The 25,426-nt window shown below is 37.6% G+C and overlaps 5 protein-coding genes and 1 long non-coding RNA gene across 6 annotated transcripts; 2 read left to right on the forward strand and 4 right to left on the reverse strand.

The window, feature by feature from the left end:
• Positions 1 to 1,565: 1,565 nt before the first annotated feature.
• LOC136696872 (histone H1-like) lies at positions 1,566 to 2,096 on the reverse strand. Its single transcript, XM_066671589.1, has one exon. It carries the CDS (start codon positions 2,094 to 2,096, stop codon positions 1,566 to 1,568), a length of 531 nt encoding a protein of 176 aa, XP_066527686.1.
• A 12,832-nt stretch (positions 2,097 to 14,928) lies between these two features.
• On the forward strand, positions 14,929 to 15,360 carry LOC136696129 (histone H2A). Its single transcript, XM_066670276.1, has one exon. The coding sequence runs from the start codon at positions 14,950 to 14,952 to the stop codon at positions 15,334 to 15,336; it is 387 nt and encodes a 128-aa protein (XP_066526373.1). The 5' UTR covers positions 14,929 to 14,949; the 3' UTR covers positions 15,337 to 15,360.
• A 1,324-nt stretch (positions 15,361 to 16,684) lies between these two features.
• On the reverse strand, positions 16,685 to 18,345 carry LOC136696133 (uncharacterized). Its single transcript, XR_010802573.1, has 3 exons — positions 18,171 to 18,345; positions 17,499 to 17,653; positions 16,685 to 16,838 (listed from the first exon to the last, which is right to left on the reverse strand). It is a non-coding gene; the product is annotated as an uncharacterized lncRNA (long non-coding RNA).
• Positions 18,346 to 21,147: 2,802 nt separating this feature from the next.
• Positions 21,148 to 21,562, forward strand: LOC136697588 (histone H3). The gene has a single exon (XM_066672794.1). It carries the CDS (start codon positions 21,151 to 21,153, stop codon positions 21,559 to 21,561), a length of 411 nt encoding a protein of 136 aa, XP_066528891.1. The 5' UTR covers positions 21,148 to 21,150; the 3' UTR covers position 21,562.
• A 1,090-nt stretch (positions 21,563 to 22,652) lies between these two features.
• Positions 22,653 to 23,472, reverse strand: LOC136697072 (histone H2B 1/2). The gene has a single exon (XM_066671958.1). The coding sequence runs from the start codon at positions 23,435 to 23,437 to the stop codon at positions 23,063 to 23,065; it is 375 nt and encodes a 124-aa protein (XP_066528055.1). The 5' UTR covers positions 23,438 to 23,472; the 3' UTR covers positions 22,653 to 23,062.
• Positions 23,473 to 23,703: 231 nt separating this feature from the next.
• LOC136697073 (histone H4) lies at positions 23,704 to 24,785 on the reverse strand. Its single transcript, XM_066671960.1, has 2 exons — positions 24,339 to 24,785; positions 23,704 to 23,795 (listed from the first exon to the last, which is right to left on the reverse strand). Exon 1 carries the CDS (start codon positions 24,766 to 24,768, stop codon positions 24,457 to 24,459), a length of 312 nt encoding a protein of 103 aa, XP_066528057.1. The 5' UTR covers positions 24,769 to 24,785; the 3' UTR covers positions 23,704 to 23,795; positions 24,339 to 24,456.
• Positions 24,786 to 25,426: the final 641 nt, after the last annotated feature.

Below are 25,426 nucleotides of genomic sequence, written 5' to 3' on the forward strand. Positions count from 1 at the left end.
AAGAAAGAAAGAAAGAGAAAAATATATGTGTGTTTAAAATCTCCAATCTAAGTATATTTCAGAAAATATGACAAACGTAATGTGGAATTGGCTGTAAGATGTGTTTAAATGGACTTGTTAAGTCACCACTAAAATATGCCCATGTCTCAGATGCGATGAAGAGCAAAATATAGAACATCTTTTCATTTACTGCCAGAGGATATCTGAGGATATTTAGAAACGTCGGGAAATGCTTGACATAAAATTCGAAATAAATGGATAAAAGTATTTTATAATGCGTTTTTAATGAATATCTACCTAAGGCTTTAAAGTGGCTATTTTTGGTTGATAGTGTGTATTTTGGACTTTAAAATATGGAAAACTGTTGATCAACAGATCTTTTATAGAGATTGATTCACCACCCAATAAGTTGTTTCATTAATCAAAGATTTCTTTGTCTTCAGACTAGTGTTTTTTTGACTATGTGTGTGCGTGTCTAAAGAATGCGTACACATAGTCTTGCCCCTCCAGTCAACAAAATCAAGTTACCTTTTATGGGTCAAAATTCATTTAGAAAACCTATACATGACATATGTGAATAATACAAAGGTGTAGTGCAAAAGAAATCAACAAAAAATATTATGAAAAAAAATCAGCGTTGTATAAAAGTTAACTTTGAGTCTGAAGTTCTTCAGCCGTTCGGCTTCTAGACTTCCCGCTAAATGATGCACAGACCATCCCGCCCAGCCGGCTGGACCAGGAACGACACAGAGAACCTTTAAGCCCGACTTCTCCATCCAGCCTTCCATCCATCATCCTCCTTGCTTTTGAGCCTCAGGACTCCTATTTCCTGAGCATGATTTAGAATATATATATATATATATATATATATATATATATATATATATATATATATATATATATATATATATATATATATCACCTGATTTTTGGCAGGACAAACAAACACTTAACACAGATTAGGCCCAGTACCCTTGATCCTCATCATCTCTCACATCTAGCTCAGCTTCAGGGTTAGGCCCATCAGCTGTCATCAGGAGCACAGTTTTCCGGGCGTCTCCTGATGACGCCATTTTTGAATCTTGCCCATAAGGGCCTTAATACATGGCACACAACAACATCCACAGACTACCAAAATAGCCAATCCTACACATACTGCCATTGCCAATTGAGTGATCACTCCTTTCCAAGAGCCGAAAAAAGATTCCATCCATTTAGTGAAAGAGTTTTCAATTCTATAGTTCTCTTTCCATTCCTCAGAGAGAGCCTTCAGGCCCTCCAAGACTCTGGAAACTGTACCATTCAGTCCCTTAAAGGAAATGAGGGGTAAAATATTTGATCTGGTCCTTCCACTACAGCAGAACTAAAAGCTCAATCATTACACGATTTAAACCTCTTGACAATTGAAAGTGAAAAAGTCTCACTTCATCAGGAAAACGTGGTTGGCTCTTAAAAGTGCCGTTTTGTTCTTTAAGGGAATGAGAACTTAAACCAGTGCATTTATTTCTTCTTTGGGGCAGCCTTCTTTGCCTTTGCTGCCTTGGGCATAGCTGCTTTGGGCTTAGCTACCTTTGTCTTCTTGGGTCTCTTGGCTGCCTTCTTGGGAGACTTGGCCACTTTTTGGTGGCTACAGGCTTCGTGGCCTTCTTTGGGGATTTCTTGGCAGCGGCGGCAGGCTTCTTTGCCGCCACTGTTTTGGGCTTCTTGGCCGCAGCAGGCTTCTTAAAGGCAGGCTTTTTTTTAGCTGGCTTCTTTTTGGTCTCGGCTTGCTTCTTGTTGAGCTTGAAAGAGCCGGATGCGCCGGTGCCCTTGGTCTGCAACAGCGTGTCCTTGGTCTGCAACAGCGTGCCCTTGGTCACAAGGCTCTTGACGGCCACTTTGACGCGGGAGTTGTTCTTCTCCACGTCATAGCCACCAGCGACGAGAGCTTTTTTCAGCGCGGCAAGAGACACGCCGCTCCTCTCCTTGGACTCCGACACAGCCTTGGCGATGAGCTCGCCGATGCTGGGGCCACTCTCCTTAGGGCGAGTGGTGGCTTTCATTTTGGGAGCCTTGGCCGGAGCGGCAGCTGCGGGCGCTGGAGCGAATTCTGCCATCTTCCTGCTTTGCTGTGTAACGGTGAACGAGTGTGCGCAAATGTTTTTGGAGTTGTGAAGTTAGTTAAATTTTTCAAAATTAATTATGAACATGAACTAATTCATTTTCTTTATGTAATTATCTAAAGATGGACTGCAGTAAGAAAACTAGTGGGCAGTGAAAAATGCAGGTGGGCTGGGAGAAAAGCAGATAGGATGTTAATTTAAGTTTAGATGAGATCTTTAGCATCAGTTGTAACATAATCGTTTGTATAACAGTTTGTACTGTAACCTGATAATCTTTTACATTTGAAGTTCTGTAGTTAATGAATTTCCATGCATAAGCAGTTTACAGTTTTTCATTAAATATTTTTAAAGAAAATACATTGAAGAAAACAGTACATGTACATACTCTCTATATGTTTAATTATAGAGCTGAAATTCAACAAAGAGTACAACTGAGGTGACTACACTTGAGCGTTCTTTCAATACAGTACACATACTGAAGATCTTTGCTATCCAGGCTGCCAGAGATGAGGATACAGCTGATATTTCCATAATTGTTGAGGGCAGTGAGGTATTGGCAACAGAGCAGAGGCTTGCAAACTGTTGATGGAACTGATGTATACCATGAATAAGTGTCAAATGTGTACTTCCACACATTTGAGGACACTCAAACTGAAGAAGTACTCTTCTGCATTTTTTCTTTACTGTTCCAATCCTACTGGTGAAATATTTTTGAATTTTAAGCATTTTGTTATATGGCCTTAGTGTAGTACATACATTACATATTTTTTAAAGATAAGTCTGAATGTAAGTGGCAGTTCTTAGGGTGTAAAACCAGTTGTTTCTTTGAAAAACAGTATTTGATTTTTAATTGGATTTAGGAAATCATGACACTGCCAGTTACAAATGTATTTTCTATTTATTGATTTTCTGCACATTATAACAAATTTACTGGATTTTCTGTTTGTATACATTGCAACTGCTGTATGTTTATATGGTTTCAAGGTTGTATGAAAAGCACACTTACTGATATTACATTGTCAGATGTGTTATCATTGTGGTGCTACCCTCAATTGTACATATTTGTACATTTAATTAGGGAACATAATTATATTATAATTTTAGATTTTAAAATGTGTTGATTTCATACACCATTCTCCAGGACTTTTATTATGTTTTTTATTTGTTATATGACATTTCTATAATGAAATATTATAAACATGTATCTCTCCCTCTGGAGAAGAGAATGCCATGTATCTTTAAGGAACAAAACTGGACTTTTAAGCACTTGTACCTATAGTGACCAATAAAGTACCTTTTTTTCTGAGAGTGTAAGTTATTTAATAAAGCAGTAATTTCACCATGAACCTGATTCTAACCTTTTCTGAGGGAAGGGAGGGTGGGCTGGTAGTGGGGTGTGTGTGTTGGGGTGGTGTATAGAAATAAACTATTACAACCGATAATGAGCCAGATCTGGGCCGAGTCTGGCACGAATTGCGTGCTTCTGGCTCAAACTCGGCAGTGGTCCGGTTATCGCGATTTAGTCATGGTTTGTCGGACTAGGGCAGAGTCATTTGAGCCGCGCCTCAGCAACAACACTCAGCCAAGTCTGGGCCGTGAGTTTACCAGACTCGGGCCAGAACTATCAGCCCACTTCCCAGCCGTACATCACGGCTGAGACAAAGCCAACTCCGCGGACCGAGTGTTTTTGTTCCACCGTGCGTGATTCGGCCCGAGTGTAGGCCGATACAATTTTACTAGTTGGGATATAAGTTGTGCTTTTTACACCGTAAATTGTGAGATTCAGGTCACACAGGACAGTAACCCAACAGCATTTTACAAAAAGAAGAAAAAAAAGACCTTTGTTGTTAACTTTGCTGTGTTGTGAAGACAGGTGATGGAAAAGAATCTCCGCAGACACTATTAAAGGTGTAAATACACCTTTATTTACCAAAACAGTGTCTTACAGGTTCTTAAGGATCCCGTGAGAGGAGTGTTCAATTCAGCGCTCAAATTCTCTCTCCCCCGTCCTGGCTAGGACCCTGATCTATATGGTTCTTGCTCCTTTCCAAATAAGGTGACCGCAGAGGTTGGTCTACATTTGCATGTTTTAGGGACTAAGGGAGGGACTGTAAAATGTATAGTCTCCTACCTTCACTGACAGCTTATCCTAAACATTTCTCTCTGGGGAACACAGACACAGAGCGTATGTCTGAACATATAAAACAATGAACATTTTTTAATACTGCGCTTAAGGCCTTATGATTAAATATACCTCACCTTGATAGAAAGTCTTGCACTTAACTGCGGGGTGAAAAATACAACTTAAATAATCAGCTTTGTAAGTCTTGAATGTCTGAATGCGTCTGTGAGCTCCGTATACCGTTAGAAAGTGCAAATCCTACCGTTTCTAAAAATAGCGCTCTCATCGCGATGCTGTGAAGCCTCTGGGAGTAATCCAGTGTGAAAAACCACCTAAAAATCAAAATTTCAAAATTTTTGTCTTATGTCCTTGTCATGAAATATTCTAATGATATTCACTATAATCAGAAATGAAGACGCTGCAAAGGCACAAGAAAGACGGTGTTTACTTTCAGTTTCGTTTTGACTCACAACGTCAACCCACGCTGTCTCTGGGCTGAAAGAGTCATCAGCAAAAACATATTCCTATTATTGATTTATAGTTTTTCAAGGTTTTTGTAGGTTTCACATCAAATAATACTGCATTAGATCAACAAATATAAACTAAAAAGCTTAAATAATTCTTTATTGTGTGTATTCTAAATAAACAAGTATTATTTCATATTTTTTTAAAAAAAGATTATAATAATAATAATAATAATTGTAAATATTATCAGCATCTGAGAAAACTGCCAAAGTACCAAAATGTTTTTTATTTGTTGGGAGATTTTCCATATTTGCCCTGAACTAAATTCCTGAAAGTCTGGGCCTGCTGTGACTGTCAGAACTTTATCAGTCATACATCCCAGAGCTTAGAATATCAAGAAAAATATGTCCGTCTGATGCTACAAATTTATTTTGTCACAGTAATATGACATGTAATAAATTAGCATCAAAAATGCTTATGTTTTCAACTAACAGACACCTCACATTAACAATCTGTGTGAAGATATCCGATGTGGGAATATGATTTCAAGGCTATACATTGAGAAATATGAAAAAAAAAAGCAGGCGCTAGGTAAAATTTTGGTCAAAACATGACAAATTTATAGAAAAATTGATTTATCGGTCAGCATGTGATTACATATTTGAGTAGCCAAGGGTCTTTAGAAAATAAAACAACATATTGAATATGGCTATGTCACATAATTACTGTTTAAATGCAACTGAAAGAGGCACTGACAAAAACGGAATAGCAAAATAGCTATATAAATAGGGTCCATATTTGGATGAATACACCATTAAAAAAATATGCTGAGTAAAATGTCAATTTGTCATTTTTTATTTGACTTTGATACTACATCTCCATTCCCAGGGAAGTTAGGATGCTAAACAATATGTAAATAAAAAGAGAATGCATTTATATCCATGTTATTTAAACTCTATATTTAATTGAAATAATTATATTTTTATTTCTTACAAATTTGCCCAAATTATGCTTAAATGTATGCAAACCTTCCTGCCAGCAACACAATACAAAATAATAAATACAAAGAAATAAAATATAATAAAATAAATAATTAGAGCAGTAGGGACAGCAGGGAGTGTCGCAGTTACACAGCTCCAGTGACCTGGAGGTTGTAAATTCAAGGCCCACTCCAGGTGACTGTCTGTGAGGAGTGTGGTGTGTTCTCCCTGTGTCTGCATGGGTTTCCTTTGGGTGACTGTCTGTGAGGAGTCTGGTGTGTTCCCTCTGTGTCCACGTGGGTTTCCTCTGGGTGACTGTCTGTGAGGAGTGTGGTGTGTTCTCTCTGTGTCCACATGGGTTTCCTCTGGGTGCTCCAGTTTCCTCCCACAGTCCAAAACCACACATTAGTAGGTGGATTAGCAAGTCAAAAGTGTGTGTGTGTGTATGTGTGTGTGTATGTTTCTTGCCCTGTAAAGGACTCCTCCAAGGTCTATTCCTGCCTTCTGCCCATTGATTCCGGGTAGGCTCCAGACCCACTGCGACCATGAACTGTATAAGTGAATGAATAAATGAATTAATTAAATTATTTTTTAGATATATACTAACAGTTATTAGTATATTCACGCACGCACGTTTCAACATTAGGAGTCAGTCAGTCAGTAAACAAAAATGCCTCTAGGCCAGCCCGGTAGGCAGTACGATAAAAAGAAAAAAAAAGACTGAGTGTCTACATTTATTAGCATTCAGGAGTCAGTTGGAAGCATATGTACAGTTTTTATGGTCAAAAAAACACATTTTTTCTACTTTTTTTTTACACGTTTTCTACATTTTCTTTTACAAAATTTTACAAAACAAAATACCTGAAAAATATGAAAAATAACTATTTTCATATATTCCAATTCAAATTTGGCCATGTAAATTCAGTCGGAAATTCAGAAGATGGCCAGATTCTAATTGCACACAAAAATATAATTCAATTATTCATTATCTGTAACCCTTATCCAATTCAGGGTCGCGGTGGGTCCAGAGCCTACCTGGAAACATTGGGCGCAAGACGGGAATACACCCTGAAGGGGGCGCCAGTCCTTCACAGGGCCACACAGACACACACACACATTCACTCACACACTCACACCTACGGACACTTTTGAGTCGCCAATCCACCTACCAACGTGTGTTTTTGGATTGTGGGAGGAAACCGGAGCACCCGGAGGAAACCCACGCAGACACGGGGAGAACACACAAAAAATATAAGCCATGTGTAATTTAGTAAGTATTCATTCTATTATTTTTATTCAACCTGTTATTTTACTGCAAAAACTGTTGTCACTAAAATACTTAAAAATGTATGCCTACTGTTCTGTCTGCTGATGCTTTACCGTTTTACAATGTGCCAGAGGGTGTGACCATCACAATGTGATTTTCACCCAGTATTTAACTTGGTGTTCACTATGTGCCATGTGAGATGCCATAGCAGCACATCCGCCGAAGTGGTCACGTTTAACTTCAGCAAGAGAAAAAAAAGCTTGGAAAGTGCCACTTACAAAAAAGAGAAAAAAAAAATTAGCCGTTAGGCCATAAACACCACAAGGTGCTGCAAACTACAAACACTGTGTTCTCTCTCTATGTTTTGACTCTCAAAAACCTCCCTTGCTTTTTTTTTTTTATTATTTCCTATCCAGACACTTTCTGAATTATTTACATTTAATTGTGCCCCCCAAACTCATACATTTTAAAATGATCATAAATATTATCTAACTCTGATTGAGATTTAATTTTAAAAATTTATATCATCAGCATATGCATTAATTATTATTCTTTTTTCTTCTTATTTAACACTCTGAAGCCTCTGGTCTTTTTGAATTTTCATTATTAATGGGCTTATAGCCAAAATATAAAGCGGTGCACTAAGTGGACAACCTTGTTTAACACCTCTATATATTCTAAACTGTTCCGTTAAATGTCCATTTACATTAATCTGTATTTTAGACTCAACATAGACTCATAATCATTCTAATAAAAGTTAATGGAAATGTATACATTTTTAACACTTCCCATAAATATTCTCTAGAGATATAGTCAAACGCTTTCTTTTGATCTAAAGGGAATATGTAAAAAGATTCATTGGTTTTAGTACCAACTAACTCTCTTAAAATACCTAAATTATCCTACATCCATCTTCCTTTAGCACAGGTCTGTTCTTTGGTGATAATTTCATCAAAAACATTCTGTAACCTATTCATAATGATTTTTGCATACATTTTATAGTCAATATTCATTAAAGTAAGATGTCTCCAATTATTGATATAATTTTTATCAACTTTTTTATATAATAGTGACACTAAACCTTCATAAAAGGTGTTGTACATAAACCCTTGTTCCACACCTTCGTTAAATACTTAAATATACTTTAGTTAATAATTGGGAAATATCATACATACATTTGTTATAAAATTCAGCAGGTAACCTATCTTTTTCAGGAGACTTTTTAAAATGTAATTGTTTTATTGCTGTGATGACTTCACTTTCTATTATTTTGTCAAGTATAAATTCATACTCATTATTATATTCAAAGTTTAAAAATTTTCTAAGATATTTATTATCTATTGTAATTTCTTTATACATCTCTTGACATAATATTTGAATAGATTTTCTAATCTCGTCAGGCTGATTAACAATTTTATCTTTTTCTGAATAGATTGATCCAATATAAGAATTTTGTTTCCTTTTTGTGTATAAAGACATAATTTTAGCTTTATTAAGAATTTCCTCTATATTAGCACCTGCAAGAGTTTGCAGATTTGAATATAGATCATTATTCATTAAATCTATTTGTTCCCTAAATTTTGACATAATAATTTCATCTTCATCACTTCTATTTGTGCATTTTAATTTAATATATTACATTATTGTTAAATTATATTTTTCACTTTTTTCTTTATTGTATGCCAGATATTTTCCTTTATAAAAGTCTCTTATCTGTATTTTTAGAAATTCCCACATTTCTCGATCATTCTTAATAAATTTTTTTCAAGATTTTATTCTATCAATCTCTTCCTTTAAATCTAATAATACTGCAGGAATTTCTAAAATTTGTGTATTTAATTTCCAATAATTCTTTTTAATTTCACCCTTTACATTTAAATTACAGATTACAGCTAAATTATCAGAATAAATAATAATTTTTGTTTCATAAGAAGAAACTTCTAACCCTTCTTTTATATATATTCTATCAATTCTGGTCTTACAAATAGAACTAAATCTAGTAAAATCTATTTCATTAGGGTATGGTAATCTAAAAACATCAGAACAAACTTGTTCTAACATCATCTAAATCCTGGATTTATTTTTATTCTATCTATATGATCTGTTATTGTATTAAAATCACCACAAACAATTGTCAAAAGACCAGTACATAGTAACACTTTCAATTTTTTAAAAAGCTGGATTTTTCTCACTGTATCTTGTGCTGTATAAACATTAATAATTCTCATTTTTCTACCACTGTGGAAGCAATCAATGTACAGGGTCTTCCAGATACAGTTGTCTTCCAGGAATAATTTCTCTACTTCTTATATTCTGGAAATAAATATTATAAAATAGAAAACCAATACCATCTGCTTTACATTTATCAACAGAAAAATTGGAGGGTCCTTTAATCCATAGTTTTCCTGTTTCATTAATATCATCTAATGTAGCTAATCATGTTTCTTGATTACAAATTAAATCTAAATATACTTTACTTAAAGATTCTAATTTTCTCTCCTTATTTAGATTGAATCTCTCGTACATTACATGTGGCTATTCTAATATCTACAGTGGACATGTTTTATTATCAGTTTTGATTTCTTTTCTTTTTTCAAAACATTTGCTTGCATTACCTACTTTTCTTGGTGATCATTTGTGTTTATAATTATATCCTTATTGGTGTCCTGTCCTTGATTGCAGATTGAAGATTTTCCAAAGTCAGTTGTTGGCAATGTAGTAGAAGCATGATCAATAGGAATATTTTGTCCTGAAGACAAAGACACCTTTACATTCTCAGAAGAAATGTCTCCACTCGAGTCTCCATCTGATCTGTAGTCCTCATCAGAGCTTTCAGATGAAGAACTGCTGCTACTGCTGTTACTGTCATCATTTGAAGATCCACTGTTGCTTTTTCCATCTTCTTCCACTTCTTTTTCCTTTTGTACTTTTCTTTTGACTTCATTACTTCCATTCACCTGTTGTTTTTGGATGTGACTCTTCTATCTGAGAAATTCCTTCTGCATTCTGATCTGCATTTTCTGTTATCTGTTCCTTTTCAGAGTCTTTGCTACCAACTGCAAGTCTTTCTTGTTCCATCTCACTTGGAATATTTTCTTGTTCCTGTGTAAACTGTAATATCTTGACATTGCTTTAGAGCGATTTACATATGATTTATGGCACATAAAGTTGTGCCCTTCCGCTCCACATAGTGAACATATAGCTGTGTCCCTACACTCTTTTCCTTTGTGACCAAAGGAACCACATTGCCAACATTTAATCTTCCCACAATTTTAAGCCTGGTGATTTTCCTATTGGGAAATAAAACATCTTGCCACTTGACCTTGATATGACAGTTTACCATTGTGGGGGCCCAAAGATTTGGAGTTAGAATGTGTAATACTGATGTTACAATCTTTCTTAAGTTTCATTTGATAATTCCTGATGCCATACCATAAACCAAACTTGTCGAATGGTTTGACTGCAGGTTTCAAAATGTCACAGAAGTGATGTAAGTATGTTTTAACATCTGAAATTCTCCCCGTCCAAAACTTGACAATAATTGTTTTTACATCAAGGCTTACAGGTGAGAATATCTGAAATTCCTCCCACTTTTTTGGATTACTTTCGTAGATTTCGAGAAAAATATGAATGGTGCATTCATTTCTGAAACACATCTCTCTCCTGTTTGTAAGGCTTATGAAAAAATAAATATCTTCTGCATGAAGCCATTGAGACTGCCATATCAAATCCCCTACAAAATCTCTATTAGGAGGATCACCTAAGCCAGTAAAAGTGATTTTCACCCAGTATTTAACTTGGCATTCATTATGTGTCATGTGAGACACCATAATGGCACAACCGCCAAAGCGGTCACGTTTAATTTCAGCAAGAGGAAAAAAAAACTTGGAAAGTGCCGCTTACAAAAAAGAGAGAGAAAAAATAGACGTTAGACCGCAAACACCGCAAAGCGCTGCAGTCTACAAACACTTTGTTCTCTCTTTAAGTTATGACTCTTAAAAACCCACTCTTTCCACAGCCTGACATTTTTAGTGGCTTGCTAGTTCTTCAGTCTCCAAACAAGACAAATTTGTGTTTAAGCCTTGCCACCCTTCCCACGGCCTGACATTTTTGGCATCTTTTATAAAGGGCGATTGTTGCAGTAATGGTTGTGTTCAATTCTGCATCCACTCAGTCTTTACAATATAATGTGATGTGGTGTAGCACATTTCATTTGAAGAATGTGTATTATAATACAGCATGATTTAACAAATTAAATGGGGACTATATGTAATGTGAGTGAGAGAAAGTTTACTTACAAATCACACATTTACAGCTATGATATTTCCCCAAATGTTAAAAAAAAACATCACATGATTAATCCTTATAAGGTTCGGAAGAGATTATTACATATTTGTTGTCATTGCGTACACGTGGTCGCGCTAACAGCGAAAAAATAAATAAATAAATAAGTAAATAAAGCAATTAAGCCACCATTTTCTTCAACAATTTAGTTTAGACAAAACTTAGATTTATGTACCTCATTATGTACATGTGCACTATATGCACATGCCAAACTATGATCAAATTCCATGTTCAAGATATGCTAAAATTGGACTGTCATTTGTTGCATAACACTTCTATGAATTGTAGTGCCACCCAGGGATGCAGCTGCATCAAAATATAATAATCCATTCATACTCAATAGAATAAACTCTTTTGTAACATTTGGGGAAAGCATCGATGAGTAGTAATTATATCTGTTTGAGTTTTGGAATATGAATCCCTCACAGTGATGTAAGTCATCACATTCTCTTGATAAACATTGAAGTTCAGGTTCTTTGGATTTTCTCCCAGTATCGATTTGAGTCGAATCAACAGAATCCAGATACTAGCTCATACTCAAATAACTTTGTGCACCCCTACATTCAAACTACAAAGTAACTATAATATCTGCAGCCCAGAAGCATCCTGCTCCCCCCTCGAATCCCCTAGTCCGATGAATGAAAAATAGAGTTTTGCTGTTCAGCTGTTTCCAATTCCTCATCCACCAGGCCCTTTCATTATAATAAGATGTGAAATAATTTGTTAGTTGGAACACTCAGTATAAGACAATATGATATTGCACAAAAGACAGGGAACATACATATGAATGGTTTTGGTCATGGAGGGAACTTGGCCGCTATTGTGCTGTGGGATCATTGCAATTTGTTACAGAGGACCTTTTGATCATTTCCCCCTTATTTGTATTGTAATGACCTTTAGTCTACCTGGATTTATCTCAATTTACATCTGGCTTTTGGGGATCAAAGTTGTGTTTGCATATCATTGTTTTTATATAGCCTGTTTATATGTTGATATTTGTATTTAAATCCTAGGCTCAGAAACAGAGTTAATGCAGAGGTGACACAGTATCACAGCTTCACAATATATGATATATGTAAAAATATCCAATATAAGTAGAAAAAATGTAAATATACAAAATAGCAAATTCCAATATAAGTAGAGTCCAAAGCTTTAAAAACATGAGAGGTTATTTCTCATTGAAAATGGAATTGAACAAGTCTCAATAAAAAAATTCTTTCTTTCTTTCTTTCTTTCTTTCTTTCTTTCTTTCTTTCTTTCTTTCTTTGCAGTGAATTCTGTGGTCATCTTTGCGGTTATACATCGTACCATACACCATATATGATCATCCATCCCGAAGTTACAATGGTAATGGTATGGTAAAAACAAAGACCACTGTCATGGAAATTATCAACTAATAAGAAATGAGACTGAAAGTGGTCTTTGAGTAACATTTATTGAGAGCAGCTTTGCTTTTCTTTGCTCTGCCCCTCTCTGCTCTGAGACAGAACAAAAAACGTTCTTTCTTAGCTGAGCCACCTATCAGGGAGAAAAAGATAATAGTTTCACACAGGAACCAGCTACATCTCATGCACATTAAAATAAACAACAACAACAACAACAACAACAAAAAACATCCTTGATACCCTGGATGAAGGAGTGTAACTCTTTCAAGCTGCACTCCTATGTACTCCCATCAAATTCCTTTCCTGCAAAAGACTCAATTAGTGAAACAGTCTAAAGACTAATAATGCAACATACATTTCATAAAACAGCTCATCTTTATATAAAACAAAGACACTTACTAATCATCAGTGATTACTACTAATTACTACTAAAAATTTCCCTTCACACCACTTATCACACTAGCTTAATGTATAAATAGAAGTGAAGAAAATAGTGACACTTGTTAGATTCAAAATTATGAAATGCTTTAGAACATTTTATGAAGTTATATATGTATATGCATATTTACATATTTAAAAAAGGTATTAAAAGCCAGAGTCTATTATTGTGAAATATAAACTACCAGTTGCCATGTAGATCAGCTTAATAGTGCTGTCTTGAGATTGCTGTCTTCACACTGCTCACATAGGGCTAGATGTAGCCATAGGTCAGTGCTTATCTCACTATGTTATAAATAATTAAGATGAAACATAGGGGCTACTTTCACAGAGAGCTAATGTTTCATTGTCAGCTACAATATGTGATGTAAGTTCTATTGTGAATATGTAACTATGCCTGGATTCTATGCCACCATTGGAGAAAACCTTAAGAAGCGTGTAAACATGTCATTTTTGGTCATGTTATCATGACTAAATTTTATGTGTTAACATACACAATTTTCCGCGCCGCGGAGCTTTTCGAAGGATCACGCCAGCGTTCGTCGCCGTTTTCCATCGAATATCGCCACAAATGTGCCGTCTCTTGTAGGAACCGGCGGTGGAGCGACACACTTTTGAGAGCGCCGTGTGAAAAGAAGCGTCCCTGCGGGGCCGTTCCCGATCTCCAATCACACGGGAGAGAATAGTTTAGACGGACGCGTGGTTTGTCAGTCGCCAAATTGTGCCGTTGTTTCTATTTCTGTCTCTAAAAGCCGGGAGAAAACACAAGTCAGAGCGTGTTAGTGAGGCACGGCTGTATAGCTAACGTCAGCTTGAGTCTCCACCATTCTCACGTCCTTTAATATAAATTAGGGCATCTAATGGTTTCAACTCAGTTGGTTCGAAAAGTTACAGAAAGTAGTTTTAATTAAAAAAAAAATATATATATATATATATATATATATATATATATATATATATATATATTCCAAATCATGCTCAGGAAATAGGAGTCCTGAGGCTCAAAAGCAAGGAGGATGATGGATGGAAGGCTGGATGGAGATGTCGGGCTTAAAGGTTCTCTGGGTCGTTCCTGGTCCAGCCGGCTGGGCGGGATGGTCTGTGCATCATTTAGCGGGAAGTCTGGAAGCCGAACGGCTGAAGAACTTCAGACTCAAAGTTAACTTTTATACAACGCTGATTTTTTTCACATAGTCAAAAAAACACTAGTCTGAAGACAAAGAAATCTTTGATTAATGAAACAACTTATTGGGTGGTGAATCAATCTCTATAAAAGATCTGTTGATCAACAGTTTTCCATATTTTAAAGTCCAAAATACACACTATCAACCAAAAATAGCCACTTTAAAGCCTTAGGTAGATATTCATTAAAAACGCATTATAAAATACTTTTATCCATTTAATTCGAATTTTATGTCAAGCATTTCCCGACGTTTCTAAATATCCTCAGATATCCTCTGGCAGTAAATGAAAAGATGTTCTATATTTTGCTCTTCATCGCATCTGAGACATGGGCATATTTTAGTGGTGACTTAACAAGTCCATTTAAACACATCTTACAGCCAATTCCACATTACGTTTGTCATATTTTCTGAAATATACTTAGATTGGAGATTTTAAACACACATATATTTTTCTCTTTCTTTCTTTCTTTCTTTCTTTCTTTCTTTCTTTCTTTCCACACAAAAGGAACAATGAGTGGGTTTGATAGCCCTGGTCTGATTGGTTGTTGTGGAGCCGTTGTTTGTAGCCAATAGTAACGCAGTCGGTTTTACTATATGAAGAGCGCTCGGGGGTTGGCGTACTTTATTCTAGTTGAGTTTATCCAACGAGCTGTAAAACGAAAATGAGCGGCAGAGGGAAGACCGGTGGTAAGGCTAGAGCTAAGGCTAAGACTCGCTCATCCCGTGCTGGACTACAGTTTCCTGTTGGTCGTGTGCACAGGCTCCTGCGCAAGGGAAACTATGCTGAGCGCGTTGGCGCTGGCGCCCCGGTCTATTTGGCGGCTGTGCTGGAGTATCTGACCGCTGAGATTCTGGAGTTGGCTGGGAACGCTGCCCGCGACAACAAGAAAACCCGTATCATTCCTCGTCATCTGCAGCTGGCCGTTCGTAACGACGAAGAGCTCAACAAACTGCTCGGAGGAGTGACTATCGCTCAGGGCGGAGTACTGCCCAATATCCAGGCTGTGCTTTTGCCCAAGAAGACGGAAAAGGCTGCCAAGACCAAATAAACTGGACCATTCCAGGAATCTGAAAATACCCAAAGGCTCTTTTAAGAGCCACCCACATTTACAAGAAAAGTGCAGTTTTTTTTTTTTTTTTACCATATTTTTAGTACAACTGATATTTCCATTCTTTCCCCTTTACATATGTAAAAGGTCTAAAATTATGCTAAATTTCACATTTAGTGTTTCATATGTGTTCATAAAAGTTGTTCTGAGCTCCGATGTGACTCACGTGTTCAGTGAGACCTCAGTATGTAGTATAATGTTCCCAATGTATTTATGGTAATGTCCACAATTATAATAAACTATCCCAGCTAGCAAAATTGTATCGGCCCACACTCGGGCCGAATCACGCACGCCGGAACAAAAACACTCGGCCGAATGGGGCACGCGGAGTCGGCATTGTCTCGGCCGTGATGTACGGCCGTAGAGTGGGCCTATAGTTCTGGCCCGAGTCTGGTAAACTCTCGGCCGAGTGTTGTGGCTGAGGCGCGGCTCAAATGACACGGTTCTAGTCCGGCAAGTCATAACTAAATCGCGATAACCGGACCACGGCCGAGTTTGAGCCAGAAGCACGCCATTAGTGATAGACTCGGCCCAGATCTGGCTCATTATCGGTTTTAATAGTTTTTCTCTATACGCCGCACGCACACACACAACCCTCCCTTCCCTTCCCTCAGAAAAGGGTACAATCAGGTTTATGGTGAAATTATTGCTTTATTAAATAACTTACACTCTCAGAAAAAAAGTACATTATTGGTCACTGAAAGGTACAAGTGTTTAAAAGTCCAGTTTTGTTACATAAAGGTACATTGCATTCTCTTCTCCGGTTGAAGACACGTTTGTAGTATTTCATTATGGAAATCTCATATAACAAAAAAACATAATAAAAGTCCTGGAGATGAAACAGGGTGTATGAAATCAACACATTTTAAAATCTACAATTATAATATAATCATGTTCCCTAATTAAATGTACAAATATGTACAATTGAGGGTACCACCACAATGACAACATACGAAAACCTTTAAACAATGGAAACATACAGCAATTGCAATGTATACAAATAGTACATAAAATCAATACATAGAAAATATATTTGTAACTGGCATTGAAAATTGAAATCGGCAGTGTCATGATTTCCTAAATCCAATTAAAAATCAAATACTGTTTGAAAAAAAAAAAAAAAAAAAAAAAATTGGTTTTACACCCTAAGAACTGCCATTTAAATTCAGACTTTTCTTTAAAAATATACTATGCTAAGGCCATATAACAATAGTACACATTTGACACTTATTCATGGCACACATCAGTTTGATCAACAGTTTGCAAGCCTCTGCTGTGTTGTCACGCTTTGTCAATACCTCACTGCCCTCAACAATGATGGACATATCAGCCATATCCTCATCTCTGGCAGCCTGGAGAACAGGGATCTTCAGGATGTGCAGTGTAGTGAAAGAACACTCAAGTGTAGTCACCTCAGTTGTACTCCTTGTTGAATTCCAGCTCTATAATTAAACAGATAGAGATTGTTCTGTTCTCTTCAATATATTTTCTATAAAAATATTGAATGAAAAACTAAACTGCTTATGCATGCAGATTCATTAACTACAGAACTTCAAATGTAAAAGATTATCAGGTTATAGTACAAACGGTTTTACAAACGATTCTGCTACTACTGATGCTAAAGATCTCATCTAAATAAATTAAATTAACCTCCTATCCACTTTTTTCCCTGCCCACCCGCATTATTCACTGCCCCACTAGTTTTCTTACTGCAGTCCATCTTTACGTAATTACATATAGAAAATGAATTAGTTCATGTTCATAGTTAATTTTAAAAATTTTAACTAACTTCACAGCTCCAAAAATAAACTACTTCACATGCTTTTGTTTGTTTTTCTCTCAGTAAATAGGCTTCTACCGTTTTCAATATAACCGATGTCTAAAAGGGGAAAAAAATGGCAATCATTTAAAAAAAAAAAAAAGTGACTTAGAAATACTGTACAATAATTTTGAATGCAATAAATTTGAAGGCAAAATTGAATAATTCTACAACACTATACAGCCTTCACACTATGACCTGTAGTCTATTCAGCCTCCAATCCCTATGCCACAATCATATTGAAATGCAGTAGCAACAAATGTGCTTAAAATAAGCAACAAACCATTTCATCTAGATTATCAAGAATGGCCTGGACATCTCCTCCAAAGGCTGCCCTTCTATTCCTGTGCAGTTTAAGGAGTTTTGGCACGTGTCCAGTGCACCATGCAACTGACTCTTCAGGTTGATGGCAGTTATTCTACGAAACTCACTGCATATCTAGAGAGAGAGAAGAGTAAACAATAGAGAATACAGATTATCAGTCATTATGTACAGAGCCTGTACATTTCTAGACAAACACTGGTTCAGTTGATAATAGTTAAGCAGGGATCCAGACTAAAACCATCCCGTCATCCCAAGGCCAAAAAAATAGCCCTCTTTTGGGACGCTTTCATGACAAGTGTGGTGTGCGATAAAACTTGTTGCCTTTAAATAACATTACTGTGGTTGGACAATGCTGTACGCTTCTTGGTTAATAAGTAAATAAGTAAAAAAAAAAAAACAAACAAAAAAAAAAAAAAAAAAAGTAAATAAATAAATAATCCAAACAGCTGATGACTTCGCATTATAAGAGTTTTGGAACTGTTTGGGGGAAAAAAGTATCATTTTAGACAAGTAAAGTAGATTGGTTCACACTAGGTTTTGCAGTGTGAAACAATCCTACAAAAACTATAAAAAGAAAAATATGCTGAAATGGGCCAGAGTTACAAGTACAGCAAACAAACACACTACTCACCTGACTCTCCAAGAACAGTGCTGGCCATCATTCTCGAACCAGACCAACCAAAGGTTCCTGCTTAACAACCTCCTTCCGCCGTAAAAAAAAAAAGGTTCACTCCAACTCATGTTTGGACCCTTTTTATCCATCTCAGCCCTCATTGCCTTTCTCTCTTCATCCAAAGAATCCTCACTCAGCCCTGCAGGGTTATATCGCAAACATCTTTGTAATCACAAAGCTCACATTTGAAGGTAGAACTTTGGTGACATGTAGATACTTTACTATGACATTTTGAAAGATGACATCTCAAGGAACCAGCTGTTTTAAAGGAACACACACAATTTGAGTGAAAACAGGGCCAGCGTGTACCATGGAATCCGTGGCGTACTCTGTGGTGCTTCAACCGAACATCCGGGTCTTGGCTTGTGAAAGAGCAGATTTTCCACTTCATCTAATGTATCCCTTTTTCCCTTAGTGTTAGTATTGTCATTGTACACAAGTATAGTTTGTAAATGCAATTACAGAACCACAAACGATGTAATGTTATTTAACGTGTTTGTAATTTATTTACACACACACACATATATATATATATATATATATATATATATATATATATATATATATATATATATATATATATATATATATATATTACATTTAGCTAAATGTTTTGATAAACAGATGTTGCTAGGTATAGTGTTAGGTATAGTACTAGTGCTGTTAGACACCTACGAACTTCTCAAAAGCAAAACAAAAAACAAATAGTAGGTCTGAACACTATTTAAGCCTATTCCTAATGTGGAAAAGTAATGAGAAACGTTTTTACCAAACTGATTCATGTCTGTGCATCTGTTGAACCGATTCAGACAATACCGCTATTGTTGTATCTTTTACGGCTTAATCTTGTAATAACATCCTGATGCCTTCATATAAATGATATCAGACTAAAGGAGCGTTGTTGTAGACAGCTTCCTGAATTTTCCGTTCTACCTTAAACTGCTCAGCCAACACTGAGGAGGCTCAATATAACGTTACCTACTCCAGTATATAAGGTGGAACAGAAAAAAAGCCAGCCAACAAGATGCCAACTTAACATTTTCAAAATAGAACTTAAAAGAAAGCGCTCAGGCTTGTTACACAGCCTGTTTGAGTCTGTTACATTGGGCATTTGATTAAATGAAACAAATGGCTCATAATCAAACTTTCCATGGCTACCATCGAGGTGGCAAAGTTAGCTAACATAACAATGCCACAGCAATTTCCCTCACATATTCATGGCTTTAAGATAGTGTTAAAACTAGAAACGTAACTTTAAAATGCTTTGTGAACTAGTTATTTACCTCAATCTTGAACTTCTCCAAACTTCGAGCCACAACAAAGAGAAGTCAACCGTCCTTCGTGCGTATTCCCGAACCTCCCACTGAGCATGCGCAGGTTTATCTTGATCAGTAACTTTTCCAAACAAATTTTCTCAACACATTTGTTTATGTTGTGCCTACAGGTTGATCAGAACAATACATTTCGAGTTAGATGAACTATCACACAATTGAGTTATATTCCCAACACACTATTTCAAGTATAATCAACTAAATTTGAAGATTTTTTACAGTGCATTAATCACTAGCCCAAAATCACTGCTACTGCCTAATAAAGGATTAGTGTATGTGGAATTATATATTTAAAACATTACATTAGACCAAAAACCAGCCCTGAGATTGAGAATGTATTTTAACCTACTTAGCTAGTACCGTAATGTGTTTAAGCAGTTTTATTTCTTACTTTATTTCTTATATTAAGCAGTTTTATTTCTTACTTTATTTCTTATACTGAGGTATGCGGTTCTGTGTGACACAAAAACCCACACAAATGCTCACATCGTCTTGTAAAATACACCATCAAACCACATAATTACTCAAATTAAAATAACTCATGTATGAGCGATTGTCATGTCATTTCAATGTTTTCTATGTCAGAGGGAAAAAAAGAGCTAGCTAAACCGGTTAGCTATAAAGTTTGTCATTTGAAAAAAAAAAAAAAAAAAAAAACGGTTCAATATTAGGTATGTAACATACGTAACATTAACGATGTTAACTACATTTGGGCGATAACAAAATACTTATGTATCCGAAAATATAAGGTTAAATTGAAATACTTACGGGATGAAGTTGTTCCCTAAGGCCGGTGAGAGCTGCTCGCGCCAGAATCGGCCCAGATCTACCTTGCTAGCTGGGATGTAGTTTATATTAAGTTCAAAAATGTTTTCTCACAATTTACTGCTCCTCAGTCTGTTTGCTCAAAGCCATTCTAATTTGTGCATGAATCCTGTGTCTAAATTTACTTTTTGTATGATTTAAGAATAGTGGGGAAAAAATGCATTATTTATTTGAGATTTTGAGAGGGAATTCATAAACATACCAAAGGCTAAATTGATTAAAGTGTATGTGTGCTTTAAATATATATCAAGTCTTTAACATGCCTGAAAGGGAGAATGATATATCTCTGACTTTTTCAGATTTTCTAAACCATTTCTGTTCACTTAGTAATACGTTTTATTTGTAATGCGTTTTACATTTCAAGGAAATCTCACTTGACTTTAAAACCCTATATTCTCTCTCGTTATATTTACTGTATGCTTTGTTATAGTCCGTTTTATATATTAGGAATCAGATACCCCATTCATATGTAAGGTTATATAATTAATGTGTACATAATCTCAAAACATAAAAAAGCTGATTTTGACTTCCCCTTTGCTCCCTCCGAATTACTACTCACTGGAGCCCGCCACTTTAAGAATAGGTGATGAGACTGAAAATTTGAAAAGTTGCCGGGACTAAAGACGCCCAATAGCGTTGACAGACGAGGGGATGGCCGTCCAATAGGCGGACACATCCAAGACGTCCAATGAGCGACGAGTTGCCGATCGCTTAAAAAGGCCGAGGGTCGTAAGCACGTTTATGCTTTTAGTTTCGCTGAAGGAAACGTAGAGCTTAACGCAATGGCAAGAACTAAACAGACCGCCCGTAAATCCACCGGTGGCAAAGCTCCGAGGAAGCAGCTGGCCACTAAGGCTGCTCGGAAGAGCGCCCCGGCCACCGGTGGCGTGAAGAAGCCTCATCGTTACAGGCCCGGCACCGTGGCTCTCCGGGAGATCCGCCGCTACCAGAAATCAACCGAGCTCCTCATTCGCAAGTTGCCTTTCCAGCGCCTAGTGCGTGAGATCGCTCAGGACTTTAAAACCGACCTCCGCTTCCAGAGCTCCGCTGTCATGGCGCTCCAGGAGGCCAGCGAAGCTTACTTAGTTGGGCTGTTCGAGGACACCAACCTGTGCGCCATTCACGCTAAGAGAGTCACCATCATGCCCAAGGACATCCAGCTGGCCCGCCGTATCCGCGGAGAGCGCGCATAAATCCAGTTCTTCAAAAGCAAGCAGGCTCTTTTAAGAGCCGCCAACCTGTTTCAATCAAAACGAGTAAATGCTACTGCATTTTTCTGCGTTATGTTCTGTGTGTATAATATACACTGAAGGGGGCCGATAGTTCGCAGACATTTATAACGGAAGAAACAGCCCTATGTAGGTACAAAAGTGGGGTGCTAATGATGGGAATTTCCACTGGTACAGAACAATATTACCTACATTTTACATGACTATATGGACAAAATTTTATTGTTCAATATTAAAAATAATAGTGTTGCAATGGCCAATTGTTTTTTATGGCTGTCTTGTAATAACTCACTGATTGCACTCACACATTCAATTGTATAAATAACTGAATTTTTATTTAAACACCTTAATAAAAAATCACTTATAAACTCTGAAATACAGCCAATGGAACCCAAAAGGAAGGTATTACAAAATAGCTTATAAAATTAAATAATCATCCATTTCTGGGAAATAAAATAAACAAATACTCTGCAAAGCACAAAACAACAGCATTCAACGGTAGTGATTAAAACAACCACAACTGTCAACAAACATTTAACTGATTTAACATTTTCTTCAACTATTTTTTGGAAGGCAGATTTGTAATTCAGGAAAACCACGTGTCTCAGCTCGGAGGGTTGGAGCTTGCTTGTTGTTCTCTGATTGGTAAATGACAAGCCTTAGAAAAAAATGGCTCGGTCTTAAACGGGAACCGGCTCACATCGTTCACTTACAAGAGCCGGCTCTTTGAACCGGTTCGTTCGCGACCGACACATCACTATTGGGTGCCATTGTCAGCTTGAAACCACAAGCTACCAGCTCAAAGGAATTTGAATATATTTTGCACGTATTAATGCATATAAATGCAGGCCTGCACACATACATTCAATTAAAGGTTTTTGGTTTATCCTCAAACCACATCAGGTGGGCAGTAATAGCAGGTATAATAAGAAAAAAGAAATGTGAAAGTAACATCTATTTCTACATCTGAGTTCATTTAGAATATTTTTTGGGGGAGGGGGGCGATATACAGATGACTCACCAGCGTTCACAAACAATTTACAGTGGGTTACATATGTTAATTAACAAAAATAAAACCACTGAGCAATTAATAAACAAAGGAAGAGTACAGTACAGGCCCAGTGTTTGGCCTGATGTTACACAATATAAGCAGTTGTAGTTAAATTTAGTAAAGTGTTGAGTTGAGGAAGATTTCAGACCTCTAGGAAATGTCTTAAAAAAGGTCCTTTTCAAATGTAGTTCGTTTTAGGAGAAGCAAGCCTGGAGCAAGGCCCATGTTTGAAACGGTTACAGTGAACAAAATTTGGAGCAATGGGGTGTACATGTGTAAAAGAACTGAGAACAGCTGTCCAAATAGACGAGATTGTGAGCTTGTAAGTTTAGTATTTCGCAGGAAAGTCTTTTAAATGGAAAAGTGGGTGGCTCTTAAAAGAGCCGTTGGTTTTTTTATGCGTCCGGTCACTGCTTACTTGGAACTGGTGTACTTGGTGACAGCTTTGGTGCCCTCGGAAACGGCGTGCTTGGCCAGCTCTCCGGGAAGAAGCAGACGCACGGCTGTCTGAATCTCCCTGGAGGTGATGGTGGAACGCTTGTTGTAGTGAGCCAAACGTGAAGCCTCACCGGCAATACGCTCGAAGATATCGTTAACGAACGAGTTCATGATCCCCATGGCCTTGGAGGAGATCCCGGTGTCTGGGTGAACCTGCTTCAGCACCTTATACACGTAGATAGCGTAGCTCTCCTTCCTGGTGCGCTTGCGCTTCTTTCCACCTTTGCCGGCCGTCTTGGTGACAGCTTTCTTGGATCCCTTCTTCGGGGCAGACTTGGCTGGCTCAGGCATTATGCTGCTCTTCGAGTTCCACTCAAGAATGAGAGACGAGTGTGCTGGGCAAGGCTTATGTAGACTGCCAGATGCTGATTATGTTGAGCTCCGCCCAGTGAAATGCTGTCGAACGTCCATTGCTCAGTGAGTTTGGTGACGTTAAGTCTCTTTGTTCACCTTCCCGCGCATTTCTGACCTGTAATAAGTTCAAATATCCTATATGTAATATTTCACAGTGCACGCTTTCATTGGGCATATATAAGCCTTTGAAGTTCATGACAACCTGAAGTACTTTTCTTATTATTTTCCCCTTTGTTTGGCAGCCTGAAGTCCTGTGTACGAGCCCCTCTTGGTTCACGTCCAAGCGCATATTTAACTAAAATAGGGAAACACACAAACACATCAAAACAGTTCACGCCTCAAAAGTAGCAAAGCTGTATTTTCCAGCGTGTGTATTCATTCAAACAAAGTGAGGGAGGCAAGCACTTTAATTTAGACCCATGTTTCACATGCTAATTGCCACACAAGGGTCTTTGAAAATAACTATTGTTTACATTACTATAAAGCCAGATATAGGGACGTTATAGTGAACAAGGCCCTTGACTCGTCTAATCAAATAGGACTCTGGGAAGCTATTTTGTTGAAAACACGTAGCTAGCCTAGCGTCCTCAGTTTTTGTTCATCTCCCCGACATACAATTATTCCAGTTTATGTATAGCAACATGTAACAGCCATTAAGCTTAGCAATGCTTCATAAACGTATCTAGGGAGCTATACTATGGACTCGTCTTTGTACATATGCCAATACGTATTTACCACAAACTTTCTGTGGCTAATTCACAAGACATATGTAGCTAACGGGTGTAAATATAGAGCACAAGTTTGCCTTTTTATACGCATCTAGCAGATTTACACAAACCTGAACACACAGCTCCTATTGATAACGAGAGGAAACACTTTAAAATCGCTGCTTTTACTGAGAATGTTGGTGGCTCTTAAAAGAGCCGTTGGGTTTAAGCCGTAGCCGAGTGGAGCGTTTAACCTCCGAAGCCGTACAGAGTGCGTCCTTGGCGTTTCAGAGCGTACACCACATCCATGGCGGTGACAGTCTTCCTCTTGGCGTGCTCAGTGTAAGTGACGGCATCCCTAATCACGTTCTCCAGGAACACTTTCAGCACACCACGAGTTTCCTCGTAGATCAGGCCGGAGATACGCTTGACACCACCACGACGAGCTAGACGGCGGATGGCGGGCTTGGTGATGCCCTGGATGTTATCGCGAAGCACTTTACGATGACGCTTGGCGCCTCCTTTTCCGAGTCCCTTGCCGCCCTTGCCTCTTCCTGACATATTTTCTTCTACTCCTTCAACTGCTGCAAAGAGAAAGAATGAAGAGGTGTCTAGAGGGACGCATATTTATGTTCCTCTACCGGACCTGGTTGAAACCAACCACCAGAAAGGCGGAGCTTAATACAATAGACACTGGAGAGACTACACCCAACACTCCACGCAGTGTCAATTTACTCCTTTCTGCTTTTTACAGTCAAAGTTTGCTTTTTTTTTAATCAAAAGGAAAACATAATAACACGGCTGCCCAAATCACGGCAGAATTAAATGTGCACCTCAACTCTCCTGTTTCCACCAGAACTGTCCGTTGCAAGCTCCACAGGGTCAATATACACCCCCAGGCTGCTATAGCCAAACCTTTGGTCACTCATGCCAATGCCAAACGTCGGTTTCAATGGTGCCAGGAGTGCAGATCTTGGGCTGTGGACAATTTGAAACATGTAATGTTCTCTGATGAGTCCACCTTTACTGTTTTCCCCACATCCGGAGTGGAGAAGCACAAAAGAAGAGTACCACCCAGACTGTTGCATGCCCAGAGTGAAGCATGGGGGTGGATCAGTGATGGTTTGGGCTGCCATATCATGGCATTCCCTTGGCCCAATACTTGTGCTAAATGGGCGTGTCACTACCAAGGACTACCGAACCATTCTGGAGGACCATG

This window comes from Hoplias malabaricus, chromosome 5 (assembly GCF_029633855.1).
Source record: "Hoplias malabaricus isolate fHopMal1 chromosome 5, fHopMal1.hap1, whole genome shotgun sequence".
NCBI lineage: Eukaryota > Metazoa > Chordata > Actinopteri > Characiformes > Erythrinidae > Hoplias > Hoplias malabaricus.